At 35.9% G+C, this 22,835-nt stretch overlaps 2 protein-coding genes across 2 annotated transcripts; both read right to left on the bottom strand.

The window, feature by feature from the left end:
• Positions 1-27: 27 nt before the first annotated feature.
• Positions 28-6,098, bottom strand: LOC113740337 (uncharacterized). The gene is made up of 10 exons (XM_027267938.2): positions 5,804-6,098; positions 5,069-5,235; positions 4,901-4,965; positions 2,950-2,990; positions 2,725-2,813; positions 2,532-2,645; positions 1,741-1,818; positions 1,277-1,339; positions 659-733; positions 28-461 (listed from the first exon to the last, which is right to left on the bottom strand). The coding sequence occupies exons 1-10, from the start codon at positions 5,937-5,939 to the stop codon at positions 354-356; spliced, it is 936 nt and encodes a 311-aa protein (XP_027123739.1). The 5' UTR covers positions 5,940-6,098; the 3' UTR covers positions 28-353.
• An 11,942-nt stretch (positions 6,099-18,040) lies between these two features.
• Positions 18,041-20,272, bottom strand: LOC113740336 (transcription factor TCP15-like). Its single transcript, XM_027267936.2, has one exon. The coding sequence runs from the start codon at positions 19,629-19,631 to the stop codon at positions 18,393-18,395; it is 1,239 nt and encodes a 412-aa protein (XP_027123737.1). The 5' UTR covers positions 19,632-20,272; the 3' UTR covers positions 18,041-18,392.
• Positions 20,273-22,835: the final 2,563 nt, after the last annotated feature.

The following is a 22,835-nucleotide window of genomic DNA, read 5'->3' as shown; positions in this document are numbered from 1 at the left end:
CCTCGTTTGCCTTCCCAGAGACATAAATAATCAAGAACCTCTTATCTTTATGCCAGCTAAATATTCACCTACAAGTGTGTACAATGTGTATGACAGGAGCAAATTTACACTGAGAAATGAGGATCCAGGAAATCTGCCAAATTTACACTGAGAAAGGGTGAACGTTACTTGTACATACATGCGACAAACATCCTATGTTAATTTCAGATTTTACAGTGACCATCCTGCATAATGGCAAGGCAGTGGTTGTATGCTGAGGTCTTGCGAAATGAGGAGCCTTCTGGTGCAGCCGAGAGAGAGAGAGAGAGAGAGAGAGATGTCTGCATGGCGGAATCAAGTCAATGCTGGATTCCTCAGGCTTTTGAACAGCCAAGGTTAAGCTTGTGAACTTTCATTCTTCCATTCAATGCGAGTGCCAAGACGTCATACTCCTCCACGTACCACAGCTCAGAGACCTGTGCCTGGATGATTAAAATGGAGAATGCAACCCCATAGATCAACATGGCGAAGATAAAAATTTTTGAAGTATTAATGAATTCAAGGGATAGAAAAATCCAATTCAATCTACTCATAGATGTGATGCCTGTGAAAACTAAGAGAACTAAAATGTCATACTAAGAATACAAGTCATAATGTCAATAATCAGGGAAAAGAGTACCTGGATGCCATGGAGTTGGCTATTAAGTTTATTTACAAGGTCGTGGAAAAATTGAAGCCCAGTGATTCTGTTCTCCTGTCCAAGAGATGAAGAAATTGATTATTTGAGGAAAAATCTTGATTTTTATAAGCTAACCAATGAACAGAGATGGATTACAGAGTATGGTCTTGATAAACAATTATACTCTGTTTATAAGAATATCTACTCACAGTAACCATGTTGTTTCCTAGCAAAATTTAAAAGTTGCACATAAGTGCATGGTACTATTAAGATTCCTGTGGACATGAAATGAAGAAGCATTTCAATTTTGAGAGCTTTCTGAACTTCAAATTCAATTAGTAGATTCATAGGACAAATGCACGCAAATGTCTCTTGTTGCACATACAAGCAGGAATTAAGTGCCTGAACAGATCAAGAGGTGCAACCAGCAAATCGCATTAAAGATGAAATGCAGTCATACGTTAAGCCCATTGGCAGGGTTATCCAACCTAGTTCTAATAATCATCTTCCTTGATTCTGTGTGGAAATAGTAGCTCACATAACAAGGAAGTTAATCAACATTTTATTGTTGCTCATAAACCACATGCGGCAGTTTCAAGTGGCATTGTGGAATACTACCTTGGGCAACTTAGGTTGACCGAGAAGCCTTGCTAATGTTGTGTGGAGAATAGCAGCATCATACTGTAGATTAATTATTGAGAGGGAAATCAGAATCATAAACAAACAGACCAGCCAATGTCAGAGATATTAACAGTTTAACAAGAAATTAGAGGAAACCACAAAGTAAGCCATAAGATAGATATTAATGTTGCCACTAATATCGACTGACAGGAACAATCATAATACAGCACACAAGCTCCTTTTTAGAGATTAATTGATGCAACTATTCTATTTAACAGACTTCACTTGATGGTGAAGAAGGAAAATATAAGTCGTGCTCATATCAAGTTGATACTGCTCTGGCAACACTTTCTGATCCAATAGTGGCTGTTTAATCCAATAACTTAAAATTCCTACAATCATTTGTATGTTATGGCATTGATTCTTATGTGAATAAAGCAAAACACGTGTACGGTCCTTACAAGTTGTTTTTGTGGTGCATGTGGAAGAGCAGTTCTCAATCTGTCACGAAGGACAACAGGATCCACACCTGAGTTCACCTGTGCAAGAAAAGCATTATATTAAAATAAACCATCAAAATGAAAACTGATGTCTGTGTTGCTTGAAATTCATGCCAAGTCATTTGCACTGTCATTTTAATCATTCTTGCAACATTTATTACAGATAAAACTGGGAGAGAACTACAACATGCATACCCAAAGTAAAATTTCTTCTCTTCTTTGTTCATCCCACAATGTACGACAAATTTATTAGAATGATAGTTCAAAAGGCCAGTCTGTGGATCTTGCTTAATAATTGAAGCTCTGAATCTCACACACCAAATGCAGAATGGTCTGATGTACAATTTATGAAAGGCAATATTCCAACTAGACATCTATGATGAAGCAAAGAGAAATCTATCTACTATCTGTTGATGTAACTCTCACTATTTTGCATAAACAAGAATAAGACTAATAGGGGATCTGTGAAAAGACCAACAAGTGTCATTCAGGAAAATAAAAATATCAAGATTATAAACAGAACTACTAGATCTTTCAGTAAACCAGCACCTGAGTTGCAGAAGCAGACATGGGAAAAGCACAAAATCATATTCCGGAAACGTTGCTTTAAATGTTTTAGTTTCCAAAAGGCAGTACAACATAAACCAATTGGTCCTCAGCCCATCGGATAGCTTGCTATCAAAAAGCTGCGTGCACTGTGTGGGTGTATGCGAGAGAGAGGGGGGATGTGGATTCAGAGGGAAGAAAAAAACCTGCCAACAACCTAGAAGGACCCCAGTTGAAGTCAAAACTACTCTATCCAAGGAGATTCTTAATGGGCAGAGACCTTCTGCAACAGCTTTTATAGCATTTACCTCTGCTTCGATCTGAAAATCAAACAAGCCATCAGTATAATCTAACTAGAAGAAGATAAGGATTAATAGTTGAGGCAACAGTAGTAGTCACCTCTGCTTCTGTGGCAGGAACTCCAGAAATGTGATGCGAAGCATGAAACATGCTAAAATGATACAAACTAGAGTTCTGAAACCAGATTGCTAGCCAATAAACAAATAAGTATCCCAATAAACAAATAATGAGAAAAGAAAAGTGTCTAGTATGTTATGGCATTAAATCAAATGAAAGAAAACCATTTTTGCGCTATGCCACTAATACAAATAGAAGGTAGCTCACCTTTCTCAAAATATGGAGAAAGTATACTCTTCACAGCCTCCCTACGATGAAAAGAACAAAGTGTGCATCTTCAATCAGCTTAAACCAATATATAAACAAGATGCGATACAAAAAAGAACATAACAGGAAATTTAAAGCATAAGATGTTGAATTAAGATTAGGGGCATGAATATGTGTATCACAATGATAAGCAAAAGATGCACATATGAATATAAACAGTCAACACTATAGCTTTCTTTACCTGTTTTTCATTATAAAAACTACATGCTCAGATTTCTAAAGAAGATGTACATAATCCTCTGACCTAAATATTTTCAGGACAGCAAATCACATGAAGATGCCAGAGATAGTCCTCATAAATCCAAGTAAAAATTTGTTTGCTCTCTTGTATTGAAGTTGCAAAGATGTAATAACCAAGATGACTCCATCTCAGATGACATTGACTCGTTTCGACTCTAGGGTGATAGTCAAAATGTTGGACTGATTGCAGTTTCTTGCCTTGTCTCTGCAGTAGGTCAATTTGGTGTCTTAGGTTCTTTGGAGAACATATTATTCAATGACTTCACATCTGGATTCAAGGATGAGTCATGGCCATATTCCAAGGCCAAAAAGACAATTCAAACAGGTAGTGGAAGCTAACTCTCAAACTTGGTGGAACTAATCTACTTATCAAGCTTTTTTCTAGAAAATGCATTTTTTCTCCACCTTTGTCACTGCAATTGTTGTCAGCACATACCAATTATTTCCATCGCATTATGTGCGTAAGACAGCGCAATTTGGGACATCCTATCGATGATTGAGGAAACAGGGAAAAAAACAGTAAAACCAACATTTGGATGGTCTTGTGTTGATAATTAGAGACAAATGGCTTCTTCACTTATGTCCAACTGAATTGCTGTCAGAAAGAGGTTAAACTCTAGGCTTTGACCTGCAAGTGTCAAGGCCTGTCCGTCTGCAGAAATTGATGTGGACTGGAATACAAATTAACAAATTTCTGCTGATTCCTTGCTTTGTTCAAATTGGATAAGGGACTTAAAAGTGTCTTATGTGAAACTGGACGAACCAAATTAACTCTATGCCCCAATGCATTTACGTAAATTTCAACAGCTTTCTTGCCCCCCAAGGAGATCATGTGATCATGGCAGATATCCTCTTCATTACACCAAGTACTTTGATTGTTCTTGTTATCTATAGCTAAAAGGATAAAGGATTGCTTTTGCCGCATGACGGATTGCTAACGAACAACCTTAAAATTCTTTGGCAAAGTAGTAGGACTGGGGTGAAAGTTGATAGGGAGAAACACCTCGAGAGAGTCTACCAAAGAGCCCAATATATGTTAGGAACCCAACTTTGACCCCCTTATTTACATATTAACCGCTCTTTCTCCATCTCTCGAACCAATCTAGGACATAACCCTTTACTCATGAACCTAACAAAAATTGATAAAGCACCCATGGATGCAAACCTTGAACTTTTAGCAACCATAGACTAGGATTCATATGACCAGACTAGTTTGTCCCTTACTCCTAGTTAGACATAACAAGCAGTGATAGTAGGATTTAAATTCTAGTCCCGCTCTTCATCTTGCTCTGTCACAGAATTCTAAACACTGCTAGGCCAATTTAACTTCCAGTTGAAGCAATGCTACTAAAAATACAGACAGTGTTTATTCATTTCAGCATGGTTTAAGAGCAAACAGTCAGTCAAGAGGATGGTGCCACCAAAGCAATCTATATGTATAGGGTATAACTGCCAGATTACAACATCACCATAAGATATAAACAAGAAATATTCTAGAATAATGACCATTAATATAATTTTTAATTGTAAATGTCCTTTTCAACTTGTCTAGTCCTTATAAATTGAGAGCAAACATGTAAAGCTAAAAGACTCAAATTTAAGAAACATGGTGAGAGCAAAGATGTGAAACAAAAAGACATCAACTACTTACGCTATAGGAACAGAGTACTGAGGGCTCATATACAAAACATTCGCTCTCACCGGGGGATTAGCTGCCTACACAAAAAACGAGCAAACTCTTCATTCTCTTGCACCAAAAACAAAAGAATGAACAAACATCCACTAGCTATGAAGCAAAAAATTTATTCAGAACTTATACCTTAAGCACAGGTGTTACAGCTCCATCTTTTATGGTAAAAAGATCCGAGAGCGACAATGACTGTGAAGTTTCACCATATTTTAGAAACGCAGCTCCTTTCTCGTCCAATTCCCTCGACAATTTATCGTACAATCTTGTTCTTCGTTCCTCATACGAGATCGATGATCCTAATGCAAGAACATCCATGTACTCAATTTATTGTGATATCTAACAGGATATCAGCTTATATGTGTCTGTTGATTTAATCACATAACAGCGACAGTAAACCAAACAAGGGGAATTGGACCAAATGGCAGTGCCTCAGAGCAATGTACTACTTTTGTTGCATGAAGTACAACACATTAAAAGGGAAACCCAATATTTAAGTAATCCAAAACACAATCTGGGATCGGATTGCAACATTCATTAATTCTTTCCCTTCTGGAACATCCCATTTATCTATGTGACCAAGAAACCTATTTTCTCCCAAAAAGTTTCCATTTTTTCCCCAAATCACCTCATTTAAAAGTCATCCCGGTAATAAAGGCAGCCTAATATGGGGAACAATCCCAAATCAGATCATATAATCAACAAGAATTAATGCGTTCTCAATAAAAACAAAAAAAAAAAATCATGCTACCATTTAAGCATAAAGGAAATCTATACATAGAACAAAAATCAATGCCCAGAATAAAAAGGGGTTAATAAAAGCAGATTAAAGAATCAATTAATACTAATAATAGTACAAATAATTACCCGTAGAAGGGGGAGCTGAACTGCGGAGAAGCATCTGAAACAGAATCCAAAAAGTCAAGGCAGAAATAAACCAGATAATTAATGCGGCTAAATTTGAATTAGCCCACAATTTTCTCGCTCTAGGCATGGTTGGCATCTGATAATGCTATTAAATTAGGCAATTTTTTGGGTGCGTTCGGTTGCATCAGCTGTATTCTTGTTTTTTTAATTTTCAATTTTTTTTTTCTGTTCAAGAAAACATTTTTTTTCCCTTGAGCTGAGTTGAGTGAAGGGTAGAGTGTGCTCTGGTCTCTTCAGACTTGAGCTGAGTGTTTTCTTTTATTTTTGGAAGTCTTTTAACTGTTAAAGTTACAAAACTCATCATGAAATTCTGCTTTACCTGAAAAAGTGATGACTTGTCATCAACAACTATCTATTGGTATTCATTTTGTTTATGCTTCAAGCAATAAAATAAAGATAAGAAAAGGAGAAACAAATTATATGTTGAGGTATATTCTTTGAAGTTTCAGTTTAATTATCAAGTGTTAAGTAATTGTCTGTATCTTGTGGAGGAATTAAATGAACGGTTGATTTCTTTTTCCTTTTGAGTGCATCATTGTATATGAAGGAAAAGTGAATCGTCAATTTTCTGGTCTTTTTTTTTTTTTAATTTCTTTCTCTTCGTTTCTCTGTTTGTTTCGAGTGCACCAAGTGTCATCTGATCTGAAGGGAAAGAGAGACTATTCAACTGTTTGGATTGTGAATTATTAGAGATATTTTTACTGTAGCACTTTTTGTTATGTGATGTATGTGAGATAAAAAAGTAATTGGGAAGATAAAAAGGTGTGTTGAAAATTGTAATGATGATATAAGCAAATATATTTTGGCAAATAAACTGCAATCCAAACAAACCTAATTAGTGGTTAAAGAAGTTTAGGATTGCGAGTCAAATTTATCGGTTTTTTCACAAATAAGTTTTTCAAATATCTCATCCATACAAATACTATAATTTCAAATGCCATAGTACTATAATTTGAAAAAAAAAAATCCAATGCTATAGTACTATAATTTCAAAAATACCTAATCCATACAAATCTCAAATATAACTAATTAAAAAAAAAGGGTTAAATATAAAAAATCCCCCTGTGGTTTGACTAATATTCACTTTACCTCCCTATGGTTTGGAAACCTACAATTTAACTCCCTGTCGTTTCAACTAAAGTGAAAGTTTAACAGAAAACATCTACAATAATGGTATTTCTGTTAGACTTTCATTTTAGGTGAAACGACAGGAAGTTAAATTGTAAGTTTCCAAATCATAGGGAGGTAAAGTGTATATTTGGCAAACCACAGGGGAATTTTTGGTATTTTACCCATTCTCAAATGCACGAAACATTTTTTTAAGGGTTTGACTTATAGAGGGTCAATTTTGACATTTTCCTTTTAGACGTTAGTTTAGATGTTTTCCGTCAAATTTTTACTTTAGTTGAAACGGTGAGGAGTCAAATTATAGGTTTCCAAATCATAGGAAGGTAAAGTGAACATTAGTCAAATCACAGGAGAGTTTTTGGTATTTAACCCAAAAAAAAACTACCACCTCCATCTTCCTCCACCCAGCACCATCATCCACGATTGCCTCTCCCCCTTCCCCTCCCTCTCCATCTCTCTCCTCCTCTCTATTCCTCTTTCCTCCTCTCTCTTCTCTTTCCTCTCTTCCCTTCCTTCTTCCTTCCTAGTCCCTCCCCTCCCCGCCCAACCTCTTGAGGGTTGTAGGGGAGGAGAGAATAGGAAAAGGAAGAAGAAAGGAGGGGGGTTGGATATATACTCCCTCCGTCCCACTTTGATAGTCTTGTTTTCCTTTTTCGTCTGTCCCAAATTGTAGTCCACTTTCCTATTAAGAAATGTAGTAATCTTTCAAATTGTCTAAAATACCCTTATTAAATATCTTGTTATTAATACATTGTTATTAAATACTAACCCACTACATTGAATACATTGAGTTTTTCCAATACTAACCCATTAGCTGTGACTGATATTAATTGGCACTTTTCGTAATTAGCATAAGGGTATTTTAGGAAATTATGAATCTAAATTTATGTTTCCAACCAAATTAATTACACTTTCTTAATCTGTGTGAAAAAAAACCAAGACTAACAAAACGGGACGGAGGGAGTATCAATTATAAAAGGGTTAATCACATTTACCTTCCTTGAGATATTGTCAAATTACTAATTAATCCCTGAGATTTGGCCAAATCGCATTCACTCCCTTATCAGTAACATTTATATCTTACTGCAAAGGGTGGTGAACTACTAGAATTATCTTTCATAGAAAAGTACCAAATCAAAAGTAGATAAGTGTATAAAACAAATCAAGATAAAAGATATTTAACAGTGAACACAGAAAAATCTCATTAGGATAAATGATATAATACGCAACAAACAAATTAGAAGAACAAGCAATCATAGAATTTCAAATTTCAAGTTTCGTAACTGCATCTCTTTCACAAACTCTAACCTCTATTAGTCCACCTAACACGAAACCTCTTCTTTTCTACTATTAGCCCACCTGACATTAGGCTACTGTACCTATCACCACCGCCACTGTTTCTTCCTTTCTTGTTTTTATCGTTGATTCTTCAATTTAGATCTTGTGTCATCTCTCCTCCATCTGTATACATGCTCTCCACTTACAAACTAATTAAGGAGAAAAATTTAGACAAGTCTTTTCTTGGTTTTGCAAGAAGTTTGAGATCTCAAATTTCATGACTAAGGCCTTGTTTGGATTGCATTTTCTTGGATTTTCTGTAAAAAAATTACTACTGTAACGATTTAATATATGTGAGGAAAAAAGGTAATAAGAAAGTGTGATCACAGAAAATGACGTAATTTTTGGACAGAAAATGGCTGTCCAAACGGGGGCCTAAGGTTTTGCAAGAAGCTTGACATCCAAATTCCCATGATTGAGGTACTTGCCCATGCTTAGGATTTGGATTGTAATGTATTATGAACCAAATCTGTGGTTAATTTTTTCTTATCTTTTTATATATTCTACCCCCAAAGTTTAATTGAAACCAAGTTGTGGAGTTCGTTCATGATTAATATTGAATTGTTTTGCAGGATTTCATGAACTTCCGAATTTCACAAAGGTGTACTGGGTTGTAACTTTGATTTAAAAATTGACATGCAAAACTAGGGAAAGGGACAAAAAAAAAAAAGAGGAGCTAATTTATGGTGGCTTGAGAAGAAGTGATTGATGGCTTTGAAGAGGTAGAAAAATCTGGACTATAATCTCTGGGTAGGATACACAGAGGGGAAAAAGCAAGGTGCAAGGGTTATGGGTATTTTTGGGAGTTCAATCACATATTTTCTGGTGACATCATCAAAATAAATGGTCAAACGCTTGTTGACTAATGCTAAGGGAGTTTTTGTTATGAAATTATTGGTGAGAAGGCTTGTTTTGTTATTTGGCAAAACCTTGGGGACTAATTGGTGGTTTTGACAAACTTCAATGGAGGTAAATATAATTAACCCCTGCATGATAAGGAGTTTCTCACTTTCTCTTATAGAACTTCAATGATCTTAGCTGCCTTGGGAGGGAGGGGCACAATTGTAATTAGGATATAGCGGGGATATACTTTGTTTTGCATCAGGCACAAGTGGTCTAAGTATGGTGGTTCGGTAAAATTATCATCTTATCCGCTCCTGTATTCAAAATGCTATAAACTGCAGCCCTTCAATTGTAAACACAGTAAAATTACCTCTCTGTCCTTGGAGGCAACATTTCAATGTTGAAGTTGGAAATTTTGTTGGGTTTGCTGTCATTCACAACTTTCCTTGTAATTAATTAAGCTCATGATTATGCTGATGACACAATTTTCACGACTTTTTGAGCTCTTTCTTCCTGATTATGAAATTGATCTCATAAATTTGTATTAAATATAACAATAATAGACTTGGTGATGGTTACTACCATTACTTGAATGCCTACTTCTTCCATATTTTGACAATTTCATGCTCCTTTTTTATATATACTAGTGATCAACACATACTTGATGTGTGTGCAAGTGAGAAAAAAAAAATCCTCTGTTGAACTAATGAATGTAAATTCATTATTTCACAACAAAATCTAGTGGTAGTAAATTAAAAAAGTCAATACAAAAAAATCATAAAAACTAAACAAAAAATTAAATGAAGCAATTATCCATAAACAATTGTGTTTAAGTGATAAACGTGTATTTTGTCAGTTGTGTGACTTTAGTGGTTGAATTGAAGTGAATTAGTGGTGAGAAGTTATTTGAAGGGTTAAAAAAGAACTCTAAAAGGTGATGACAGATTATTTACACCAAATCACTTGCTCCCACTTTATTATTTTATTATTGTAGAGATGTTGCTTTTTGTTTCATTTGTTTCGCTTAGCTAAACTTTCTTCCTCCTATTAGATATGGCCTTGTTTGGACAGCCCTTTTCTGCTGGAAAATCGTGTCTTTTCCGTGATCACACTTCTCTATTAACTTTTCTCTTCACATATATCAAATCGCTATAGTAATTTTTCTATGAAGAATCCTAGAAAATGCAATCCAAACAGCCATTTTACAGTTTGTCTTGATTTTCTCAAGTTTTCGCCATAGTGTAGGTCCCTTTTTATCTTTTTGAAGACAGCTTTTAAATTTTTTGTCATGAACTATTGGAGTTAGATCAGTGTTTAGAGAAGGGTTCTTAGAGTTATTTCCATTATCAAATTCAGGGTTCAAATCGTGGGTTTGGTAGTTCGAGGTGGGAAGGATTGCGGGAAGGGATGAAAGGTAACAAAAAAATTATGATTATTCTTCTATTTTATGCCTGCTTCAGATTTGAACGATTGTTTATTTTAATTTAAAATTGTGTCTTTTTTCGTTTGAGATTGTTAAATTTTAAGTATCCAATTTCCTTGAAATTCCAATTCTGCATAGTTTCAATCCTCTCTTTCTGCCAAGTACGTTTTAGTATTGTTGTTTACATCCTTTTTCTGTGAATTTCCTCAATAAGATATTTACTTTGACATCTTACTTTAGTTTGCGAAATTGACTTGTCTATAATTATTGATTAATTTACAATTATTTATCAATTCAATGTATTGATACTTGACTGCATAAATTGACTTGTCCAATATATTTTTTATATAAATTATCCAGAAGTGTGGTTTGCCTTGACTGCATGTATACAATGGTATACCTTGAAGAGGACAAGAGCTGTTGAGTAAAGCTTAATAATAATAGCCACTACTTTCATTTCCTAATTATGCAATCGTCTTGCACTTTCACGTCGGATTATCCACGAGGGCCTCATACAATTAATGATTTTCTTGCAGGTATTATAAATTCTATTGCAGAGACTAATGGACCTCCCAATTCCAACTTTTTTAGGTTTGTGACCATTAAAGAGTGGGACAAATTCCTATAGTTATTTGCTCCATCGTACGGAGTTTGTAGTTCAAAAATTTCAAAAATGGATGATGATATAAACTTACGTAGTGGTGATGAATGATAGAGGCATATATATTGTAGTTGCGAAAAAACTCTAGGCATATATCATTTATTTACAAAAAGAAATTGTACATTCTACATCAATTTATTTTGGGATAATTTCAGAAACCTCCTCTAAGGTTTTTAACTATTTTACTAGCCTCCCTTCAGATTTTAAAAATTATATTAACCTCCCTTGAGATTTATTTATTTATTTTTGTAACATATAGGTCCAACCAACAATTCAAAAGTGATATTAGGAGAGAGAAGATAACATGATTCCACCATTCCCCCTCATCTACTTTACTTATTTAGTTAATTTAATACTAGACCAAACAATAAAGAAAACACTACTACCAGTTGCTGTTTATTATCAAGGATCAAAGCACATATAGTATCAAAAAATAGTATATCGTTCTATAAATTTCACTTAATATAATATCCAAATTACTTTTTTCAGTTATAAATCCATTGTCAAACATGATGAACAACAAATAATAAAAAAATTGCAACCAAAGCATTGTAAATAGGTAACTTTAATACTGTAAAAATCTTAGCAATTAACCTTAATATGTTGACAAGGATATTTATGATGTTAGAGTTTGTTCTCTGTAATATTTTGGTTGCAAATTTTTTTGTATTATTTGTTATTGATCATGTTTGACAATGGGTATGTAACTGAGAAGAGTACTTTGCATCTTGCATTAAGTGAAAAATACAGAATGATATACTATTTTTTGATGCTACATATGATTTGATTACTAATGATAAACAACAAATTTTAGTGTTTTTCTTTAATGTTTGGGTTGGTATTAAATTAACTAAATAATATAGTAGATTAGGGGCAATGATAAAACGATATTATCTTCTCTTTCATAATATCACTTTTTAATTACTGGTTGAACTTAAATGTTACAAATAATTAACTCAAGGTAGGTTACTGTAATTTTCGACATCTGAAGAGAGGCCAATGAAATACTTAGAGGCCTCAGGGGAGTTTTCTAAAATTATCCCATTTATTTTCAACAACGTCTAGCTATATGCTTCCTATGTTTATATTAAACGATAGCTTATTACAATTCCAACCTTCCATTTTGTTTTTACCTGTGTAATTCATTGCATAAGCTGGCCGGCAGTATCATCTGTGATTATAAATTCATGAATTATCTAAGAAATTTCATTTTTTTTTCAAATTTTCTTTTCACTATTTGCATCCAAATTCCCCCTTAGTCACCAAATTTCATTGTTTCTATATAATAATTTCTCATCTCAGTATTAAAACAAGTATCTTAGTCCTGTGCCTTGCGCGAGCTTTTGCCTTAGTTTAGAAAGAACAAACTAAAAACTAATACTAATACGAAGCGTCAAAGTCATAATCACTTGACATTGTGCAAATTCAAATCCTATAGTGAAAAAATTTGGCAAAAAAAGAAAAAGAAAAGGATAACATTTGTACCACTCTATTTTTTTTTAATTTTATTCTATTTTTTTTTATTTCTAGGTTGAGTGATACCTTAAAAGAAACTTACCTTCATGATGAACGGATATATTTCTCAACTCAAGCAACCCTCCAAAAAGAAAAAGTAAAAAAAAAAGGGGGGGGGGGATCATGAAGATGAAGCAGCATAGAGATGATTATGTAGCTAAATCCTTTCTTCCCAAACATACTTGAGTATCAAACTCCAAGGGTTTGATGAAATGAAAAGCAACATGCAACTTTGTATTAGGGCAATTAATTAAGCAAGGCCTTATGTCCTTTCGTTACATCTCAATGCAAATTCTCGTAAGCTAATGTGTTTGGATTGCATTTTTCATGATTTTTTATGGAAAAATTACTGTAGCGATTTGATGTATGTAAGAGAAAAAGGTAATAGAAAAATGTGATTACGGAAAACGACGTAATTATTTGACGGAAAACAGCAATATAATTTTATCTCGATGATTTCGAACTAATCATTTTACACACATAACTTATATCTAAAATTGTCAATGTAGAAATATGCTACATCAACAGCACAAGACAACATTAATCTTAAAACTATATATATTCTTCACAACAACTGCAACTTAATAAGTCTTACAATATTAATTAAGACTCTCAAGAACCTATGTCTTGGTTCTAAATTCAGACTTTCATCTTTTTGACATCAAGTTAAATTTGAAAGATTATTATCCTAAGATTACGAGCTAATATATATATGTATATCCTTAAATCTCAAATTGGCTCGAGAGTTTCTTCATGGATCCAGAATTGGTAGGTAAATATTTTAAAGTTTTTCAACGGATGCTTGCTCAAATCAATGAAACCTTTAAGACCATCCCACTATACCATGTGGCTTTCCAAGGGTTCGAAAAAATTTCTCATAAGCTGTTGTTTTCCAATCATAGCATGGACAAATTTGCAGATGCAAATGAATCCAATGAAACTCTAATCATTTCTTCCAGCCATATATATCCCACGTACGTACAATGTAAAAGTTGGATGACGTGTCTCTACTATTGCATGCAAGTAGAATTCTAGCATATATACAACTCATGATTCATTCAGTAATGTTGTACACCGAATTGTTGTACAACGTACTCAATAAAAATGTAATTGAAAATAAAGAAACGTGATTTGGAAAAGACGTTGATGATGCAACTAAAAACATTTTTTAGAAAAATTTGACAATCCAAACAGACCGTTGGATCAACTCATTCATCACAGCAACAATATAAGCACAGAAAATCAAAATAAAGGGCTTCTACGGTCGCAAGTGAAATTCTAGCAATGTAAGTTGAGTAAACTCCGGAAGGCCTTGTTTGGATTGCCGTTTTTCGTTGAAAAATTACGTCGTTTTCCGTAATTACATTTTTTTATAACTTTTTTTCCTCACGTACATCAAATCGCTACAGTATTTTTTCCATGAAAAATACAATCCAAACACAACCTAAATTAGCATTTGACCGATAATTGTAACTCCCATAAGCATCATCATGTTAAACAGAAAACATTTTACAAAGGTGTTACTACTACTTAAGCATGTACTTCTATTATGGATTAATGTCATACTTCTTGATGTGACAATGTATATATTGTACTATATATATGATGTAATAGTGTTATAAATGAAAATTGTACAGCGGGAGCCCCTTTTCCGTAGACGTGCGCCCTGCGATGCTCTTGTGCTTGTGGTCACACTTCTCAGAGTTAGCTATATAGCCTGCCCGTATTTTGTCAGGCAAGAGAAAGAGGATGCAGTTAGAGCCCAGAGGAGCTCAATAAGTAAATATGAAAAGGTAGGGCATCTTCTGTGCATCGTGTGCCGACTAGAGTGGGAAAACTATGCAATGACAGGTTCGCATGGGCGGGTCAATTTACATGCAGAATTTATTGCAGACAGAGAAAAGAAAGAAAAGGGCTTAAAAAATGAGGCAGTTGCAGTACAATAGTATCATCATCATCATCATTCATCAGTGAGCAAACTTGATGCAGATTTGACCAAAGAATGAAAAGGGATGATGCAAAACAAAACGAAATAAACAAAGACCTGAATTATATATATATATATATATATATATATAGATATAGATATCAATGTCATTAACAACTCCAAAGTGGGATTAAGGGTTTCTTGATTGGACCAAATCTAGGAAAACTTGTAGGCATCAGGAACCTTGAAAAGGGGGGTTTGCTTCCTAATTGGATGCCGACTTGTTGGTTTACCTTCCAAAAAGAAGGCCATATTTTGGTTGGCTTGGTTTGGATGGTCTAATCAGACTACTATTTGAGCAAAGTCCACAAGATTTTCTTCCCCCCCCCCCCCCCCCCCCCCCCCAATTGGGACCACTATGGCTGTACCAATTGGTTTCAGGCCATGTGCCATATTCGTACGACCAGCAATTTCTACTTCAAAAATTATGATGGCCTATGACACCAATCTTTCCCACAAAAACCAAAATGAACAATAAAGGCTAGTGAGAATTGATGATGCTGTTCTATCCATTTCCAACCACTTGAAAACGCCAACTGTTCTATTGGTGTACACTTTCATGAAGGTTAGACCACATATTCAGCAGATTCAGAAGCATGAATGCCCCCCTCCTTCATCTCACCATCCTTCAATTCCTCTTTTGAGTGCATAGGATTACAGGGCGGGCAACGTTTAGCTTTCTGATTTGTGCCAGCCCCACTTGAAAATTTTTGTTGGACGATACTGGGTTTTTTTTTTTTTGCTTTATAAAGAAATGGATTTATAGCAACTTTTTTATATCTTTTTATAGGAAAAGTGGAGAGGCAGAGGGGGCAAAGAAACGAAATTGATATGGATTTTCTTGGCTCATCATCCTACGAAAGTGATAGTAGTATTAACCTATATATGCATCTTGAACAACGTCTGATTTGATAGCAGTCTGCATTATTTTCACTGGACCAGTTCTGCAATTTTGCAAAGTCACTTCTTCTCTTCTTGTAAGACTCAAAATAGGAATAATTCCTTGTGAAAGGCTGCTTTTAGAAAATTTTTCATGCCTATCTATGACAAGATTTTGACGGAAAACCAACAACGAAAATGAAGTCGGCCTTCATTTTTCTTGGTTTTATTCTTGCATCAACGTGTTTTGACTGTCAATTTTTGTACGCGCATTGCCGTAATACTCCTATCCAATTCAATGGTGACACCTTCCAAATCTACATTTCTGTTGGTTGACTTGGTTCCACACATGCATGAGAAATTAATATGCTGACACGTTCCCGTTACTCCCAATTTGGGAAATGGGACGAGTCACTACTGTTATAGTAATAAAACACGCTGTGAAAAAGGGGAAATAAAATGGTGCAAGTTTTTGAGTCTATATCTAGTGAAACTTGTATCGTATTCAGTTAACAAACTGTTTATGTACAATGAATAACAGACGTGTGTATTAACAAAGAAATCGTTTTTAGACAAATCTTGGCCATTGCTTGTTGCAAACGACCGATTGTCAGAGACAAATGTCCGTGCCCTTTACTCAACATTTGCACAAGGGGTACGAACAGTTGTCGGTCACAACTGTCATGAACTGTATCGAAAATTTTCAAACACAATCGAGAATTTAGCGTTGTATGATTGTAAATTATCCCATAAAGCCATGTGAATTTTACACTACCATCATATGATCGAGTTCCATGAATCTTGTATGGTGGTCGTCGTTGCAACCTTTGCTAGCCTCCCTCTCCCCACCTAGAGCATCAAACACAGAGAATGCCTCCTCAACATGCACTGTCAGACTATACTTTGCAGTAGTTGTACCCACTTGCATCATCAAGGAAATTCATTCCAATCTTATGGGACTCCAATTCTCCAAATCCCCCATATATCACATGTACTAATTAAACAGGGGATATTCATATTCTTGTGCAAATTAATGCTGAACTCTTCTTCCAAGTTCCATCATCTAAACCACACAAAAGAATCATCCTCCATTCCATTTGCTAACTAAAAAAAATTCTCTCTGATGGGATTGGGAAACATTGGTAAACACATTGACATGGGGATCAGGGAAAAAAACAAAAATAAAAAAGGGGGAAAAAGGGAGATTTAGATTCTCCACATTTCTCTAGCTAAGCTTTCCCTTGCTGAGAACTAATCATTCAGGGAGCCCAATGACAGAGGGCCCACATTTAAAAAATATTGAACGGTCCAGATCAATGAGCTGGTGGGCCAAGGGCAGTAGGGCCAGAAACACCCACCACTGATCTTTACAGTGCCAGCACTGCTGTGTGTGTGTAAAAGAGAGGAATGATCCACCTGTTTGTCTGTGATAATATTGTAGGATTGTACATTGGTTTAGGCAATTACCAGCATGTGGGCCTCGCCACCTGAGCCAACACCTGGAGCTGATAAGGTATGGGCCCCCACCCCAGAACTGTTAACCGAGCCCATCTCTCCGATACACTTGCACGAGAAAAAAAAAAAAAAAAAAATCCTTTCGTCATACATGATGGAATTGGAAACTACTTGAGAGATTCACGGCAGATGTTAGAATCACTGAAACCAGTTTCTTAAGCTCCTACATTTTAGTAAACCCTCCTGTTTCATTTCATTTCCCCATTCCCACATCAATATGGCTGTGGACCTTCTTCTTCTTCTTCTTTTTTAAATTTTCTTTCCTTTTTTGGGGCTAGGGAGGAGGGTTTTTCAAGATTAAACTTTTTTTTTTGTTTTCCGAACTTGGTTTTGAAAAAATAAAATAAAAATGACCGTTACCGAATTCGGTCGAACCAAGAATTTTGAAAAGAATGACTGTGAATGGTTATAACTTAACTTATTCACCATACTTTTCCAAAGATTTTGGAAAGAACTGCATAGATAGATTAGTAACTTAATTTCTTCACAAGCTGAATGTGAAGACGCCCTGATGAAATTGTTAGAAAGAAACTTTAGTTAGGGCTTTAAAATGTACCGTCCAGAAGCAAGAAGATTTCAGGAAAGAATGCTTATGATCAAGACTATATACCTTCCGATCGATCCCCGCCTGTTGCAACTACATTAACTTAATTCGCAATTGATAATATGTTAGAACAATCATCACAAAGAAGGATGTCAAGATACACTAATTGATTCATGAAGTGCTAGTTAAATGTTTGTGAAGAAGGATATCCTCCATGTGAATGTTGATGCCAGTTTGTTCACACAACTAACAATGTTTAAAAGAGATTTATGCAGTTAGTGAAATTCATTCGTATGCAAACAAGACATGAGATTACATGTATCTATCGGTGGCAGAAAAGAAGATTTGCACAAACAATGATCGTAAATAAGATATTGTGTAATGAAAACCAAATGACACTTCTTGACAAAAAAACCAGCCAATACCACCTGTTAGAATATTGCCTTCTGCAAACCCTAAACTAAAAACTCCCATATTTAATCACACAAAAAGAGGGAAAAGAAAAAGAAGAAGAAAATTAGAGAATCTCGAAAAGCAAAGAAAACAAAAAATTCCAGTTTTTTTTTTTTTTTTTTTTTTGTTGCCTCTGGAGCAAATCAAACCTCACGTGTGTTACAAATCAAACTACACACAAGTGGGGATGACGACCGACGAGTAATGATAATTGATGATTTTCAATTCCTTCTCATTTCATCCTCATGAATGGTGACTTGTGGTGTCATGCCGATCATCGCCGTGGTGCTGCGAGTGGGACCCGCTAGCCGGTGATTCCGACACCCCGCCACCACTGGAGCGGTATGGATTTAGCCCCGACAGCATTCCCAATTGAGCTTCCGCTAAACCACCATTGCCGCCGCCGCCACCACTGCCACCGGTTGGACCAATACTACTCGTACCTAGTTGTTGACTGGGCAATAGTGCCACCGGGGTAGGAAAATTCATAAAATGCAACCCACTAGACATACTCCCTCTATACAAAGCAGCGGCTGCAGCGGCACTATTATTAACATTTGGAAATGTCCATATCGGGTCATGGCCTCCCATAACCTGATTACTGGAATTCGCCTGAACCATCCAAAAGTTGGCCGGAATCGACGCGTGGCTGGCCGGCATCGCCCCCGTACTGGACTGTAACAAATAGTTGCCGATATTTTGCTGCTGATGGTGTTGGAGTTCTTGGTCGTTTCTTCTTTTTCTGGCAAGAGGGCTCTCTTCTCCAGCTGCTGCTGCTGCAGCTGCATCACTCAAATCTAGGGTATTGTGGGTGCTGTTTTCTCTCAACTCCTGCTTCGCCTGGAGCATACTACTAGGGTTTATATTGCCAGATTGGAAGTTCAACAACGTTGTTGTAGACGGAGAATTGTCGGTCGATAGCCCAATGCCCTGAAAGAGGCTTCTCCTCGGTGGCATCGAAAAATTCGGACTGAAGTACGAGGATCGCAGCTGGGATGGTACGGACATGCTGGAGCCAGAACTGCGTAACGAGATGTTTAAGGAGGTAAAGTTTGCAGGGATTGTACCGGTTCCGGTGGCTGCAATCACGGCGGGCTCGGCCTGTTGTAGGAGCCACTCAATCGTTTCGCCATCGGACTTGTGGCCTAATTCTCTCGTTAGCTGAAAAACCCTAGCAGCGCAAAGCGCTGGCATGCGGATACGTCTCCCTCGTCCGTCAACCTTGGTGTGGCGATCTTTAGTCGAAGTTCGTTTCGGTGGCGCCTTCTTGGACGGCTCAGCTGAGATTTGTAAGCTCGAAGAGGTTGATCTTGAAGGGTTTTGGCTGGTGTTATCGGCTGAGGAGATGGCTAGAGATGGGAAGCCCGCGGCGCCGGAGCTGGAGCAGGAGGCTGATTCGTCTTCTTTCTTTTCGAGTAATTGGAATGGGAAGTTTGGGCGGTGGTGGTGGTGGTGGAGATGATGATCATCGCCTCCTTCCATGATCACATGAGAAGACTTCTTGACTTCTTTCTCTCCTTTTTCACTCAGTCTATCCAAGCCCTCTTTTGTTTGAGAGAAGTTCTTGATTTTTATGAGGAAACAATATTAGCTGTAGGAAGTAGTAGACTTAGACTAGGTGGTACTGGTAGATCCTCCAATTAAATTCTTTGTTGGACTTGCTACTCACTTATTCACACTTAAAAAAAAAAAGAAAGAATAAATGATAGTAGCAGGGAAGTACTAATTACATATACTCTTAAAAAAAAAAAATTTTCCTCTCTAAATTTCTCCCTCTTTGAATAAACTTGTTGCCTGGAATTCTCTTCCACATTCGCTGATGTGTTGGTTCAACAATGGAGAGAGAAAGAGAGAGAGAAAGAGAAAGGGAAAGAGAAAGGGAGTTGGGGGGAGGATAAGGGAGCTTTAAGCAACAAAGATAATGAGTGGGAATTATATGGGGTGAGCTTTAAAAGCAAAAAAAATTTTGACAAACGGAAAAAAAGAAAATATGTGCTTTTTGTTGGGTCTTTTTTATACGTCTTTCAGGCAAATTAGATTTGATTTGGAGGAGAAAATTTGTTTCTTGAAAGCACAAGGGGAGGGGAGAAGGAGAGGGAGAAGGGGAAGGGAGGGGGGATGGAAATGGAAATGGAAACGGAAATACCAATCAATGGAATTGGTTTGGGTTTTCTTTTGTTTTCTTTTTATTGTGGTTGGACAGAGCCTTTGGTTCAGACTCCACGTGAGGTGCTCTTTTTATCATTCAATCCATAAAGACAATGGTGGCCTGGATGGGCCCCAATCCCAAGTCAAAAAATTGAGAGACTTAGAAAGGAAAGATTTATCAAAGGTGAGGAGGGTCCCATACCATTCAAGCAATCATTTCCCTTTGCCTTTGGCCCTTTGCCTTTGTTCTGCACCTTTGCTGGGTCGGAGGGTACTTTGGGATTCCTCCCGAATTCTGCCCTTTGCTTTTTGGGCCTTCCCTTAGCTTAGACAATTTTCAACTACTTTCTCAAACTCGAATAGACTTCAGTCCCACTAGTATATACCATACCTATATATATATATATCTATGAAAAAAATAACTGGTCGTGAAAAATCTGTCTCCTTGGTTTTTGCAGAATATTCAAGACTTGGGCTCTTATTTAAAATCGCATAGTTTTCAGTTAAAATTAATTCCATAAATTTTTTAGCTCCTCTGGATTGCTAATTTTTTTTAGTTTTATTAAAAAAAAAAATGTACAGTACTGATTTAATATACTTGAGATAAAAAGATAATTGAAAATTATACTGCATCTAATCTAGTTCGTTTGCTTCTTGAACATTTACTAATAGGGAGAGAGAGAGTAAAGATTAACGAATTAGGAAATGATCGAGCCTCAAAAGTCATGGTTGTGAATAGCTCAATTGGTCAGATTTCACGAGCAGATCCCAACATTCCTAGATCAAATTGAGAGTGTTATGCTCTATTCACTATTATCATTTTTGTGTTTTTCAAGGGAACTCTAGGAACTAAAAGTTAGGTTCAAATAGGCAAAACTTAAAAGAACATGGAATATATATACTCTCGATTAATAAGGGAGAAATATGGCAAGGACCAAAACATGACGATCAAGACCATCAAATCATTAATTAGCAAGAGATGGAGCATATGTCAAAGCCAAGGAGGAGGAAGATTCTAAACCTTGACAAATTGTGCTTTGAAAAATCAAGAAAACCAGCACGTATTAGATATAAATATGCATAATTAGATTAGAGAGCGGGCGAGATTCGCGCGGGAGAATGACCATATTGGTGAAGTCTTTGTGATGTAGACCCTAAATAAAATATATACCATGATTAACTTTTTGGTGGGCTGATCTCACATATAAGTATTATTTGCCAAGATTTGGAGGCTTATGCAGGTTTGGTCATCCTCAATTCCCTCGTATTTTTTTTATTTGTACACACCTTTTTGAGTAGTGATCAGTGATCATATCGATAGGATAAGAAATGGAAGAAGTATTGAGTACTGTGTGACTGTGTGTATGACTGCAAGACTGGCAGCTGGGAAAAAAGAATTTTAAAGAAATGCATACGCAGCCATCAAAATGGTTTGTTTTTTCAGCATCGTCGAGGCAATGTTGGCTTTAATACCTACATTAGTCATTAGTCGGCTACTTTCATTTAGTATATATGTTTTAATTAAACACAATTTGCCACATCCTAATAAAAAAGAAGCGGTTTTTTTTGTTATAGGTGTTCAATATGCACTCGTTAATGTAATTAAATTCCATTCAACCTACCATACATATATATATACTAGTAATTATTACCATCTGTTATATTAATTTGTACACTTTTTCTAATTAATTTTATCTTTTTAAAAATTTAAGACATTAAGATTAAGGAAGTGTTCGTAAATAGGTATGAGGATGAGAAATAAGTATTAAAGTTCATGACACCAATACCTAGTAATGGTTCAAACATGAACCTCGAGTAATTACTTAAAGCTTGAAGAAGTAGAAACTCACACGAAATTAATTATCTAATCAAGTCAAATCTTGAGAAATTAGTGTTTGTCATTTTTTGAGGTGGGGTATTACAGTTGTTAATCTCTTGAAGAAATCAAATGCTTGAACAGTGCTTACACCCTTGTGGGGAGCAGAGGATTAAAACTTGATTAGAAGCTAAGGGGCTTAACAATTTATTCTTTAAACAAAGTTTTTTTTTTTTTAACTTCACTTTGTGACACTTTTATTTTATCTCATTTTTTCAGTAAAGAGAGCGACAGAAAATTAGTTGAGAGATCCTTCACATCTGCTTTAACAAATTGTGTCCGCCAAAGGGTTAGTATCTTATCGCCTCAAAGGGTAAAGAAAATTTACCATGAAGGATTATAAGGAGGAAAAAGCACTCAAATGCAGTAGACAATAGTGCATAAATTTATTAGCAAATTATATATAGCTTTAAATAAAATTTTCTACATGAGGGATTTAGACATTTTTCACGTAATAACTAGCTAGGAAAACTTTCAGTAATCTCTTCTTCTTGATTTGATGGTGCCACGTGGGCAATTATGGACTGGCATAGGATGATTCTTGATCAAACGCAAATGAAGGATCATTTGCCAAGTTAATATCATATCCCTCTATTAATTTCCCAATTGAAAATGGGATTAACGACAGACAAATTAATTGTTCACGGTTGTTAATTAATCTA

The sequence above is a fragment of the Coffea arabica genome, chromosome 4c (genome assembly GCF_036785885.1).
Source record: "Coffea arabica cultivar ET-39 chromosome 4c, Coffea Arabica ET-39 HiFi, whole genome shotgun sequence".
NCBI lineage: Eukaryota > Viridiplantae > Streptophyta > Magnoliopsida > Gentianales > Rubiaceae > Coffea > Coffea arabica.
Note: the sequence above shows the minus strand (reverse complement) of the source record. Positions and strands in the feature narration are given on the sequence as shown.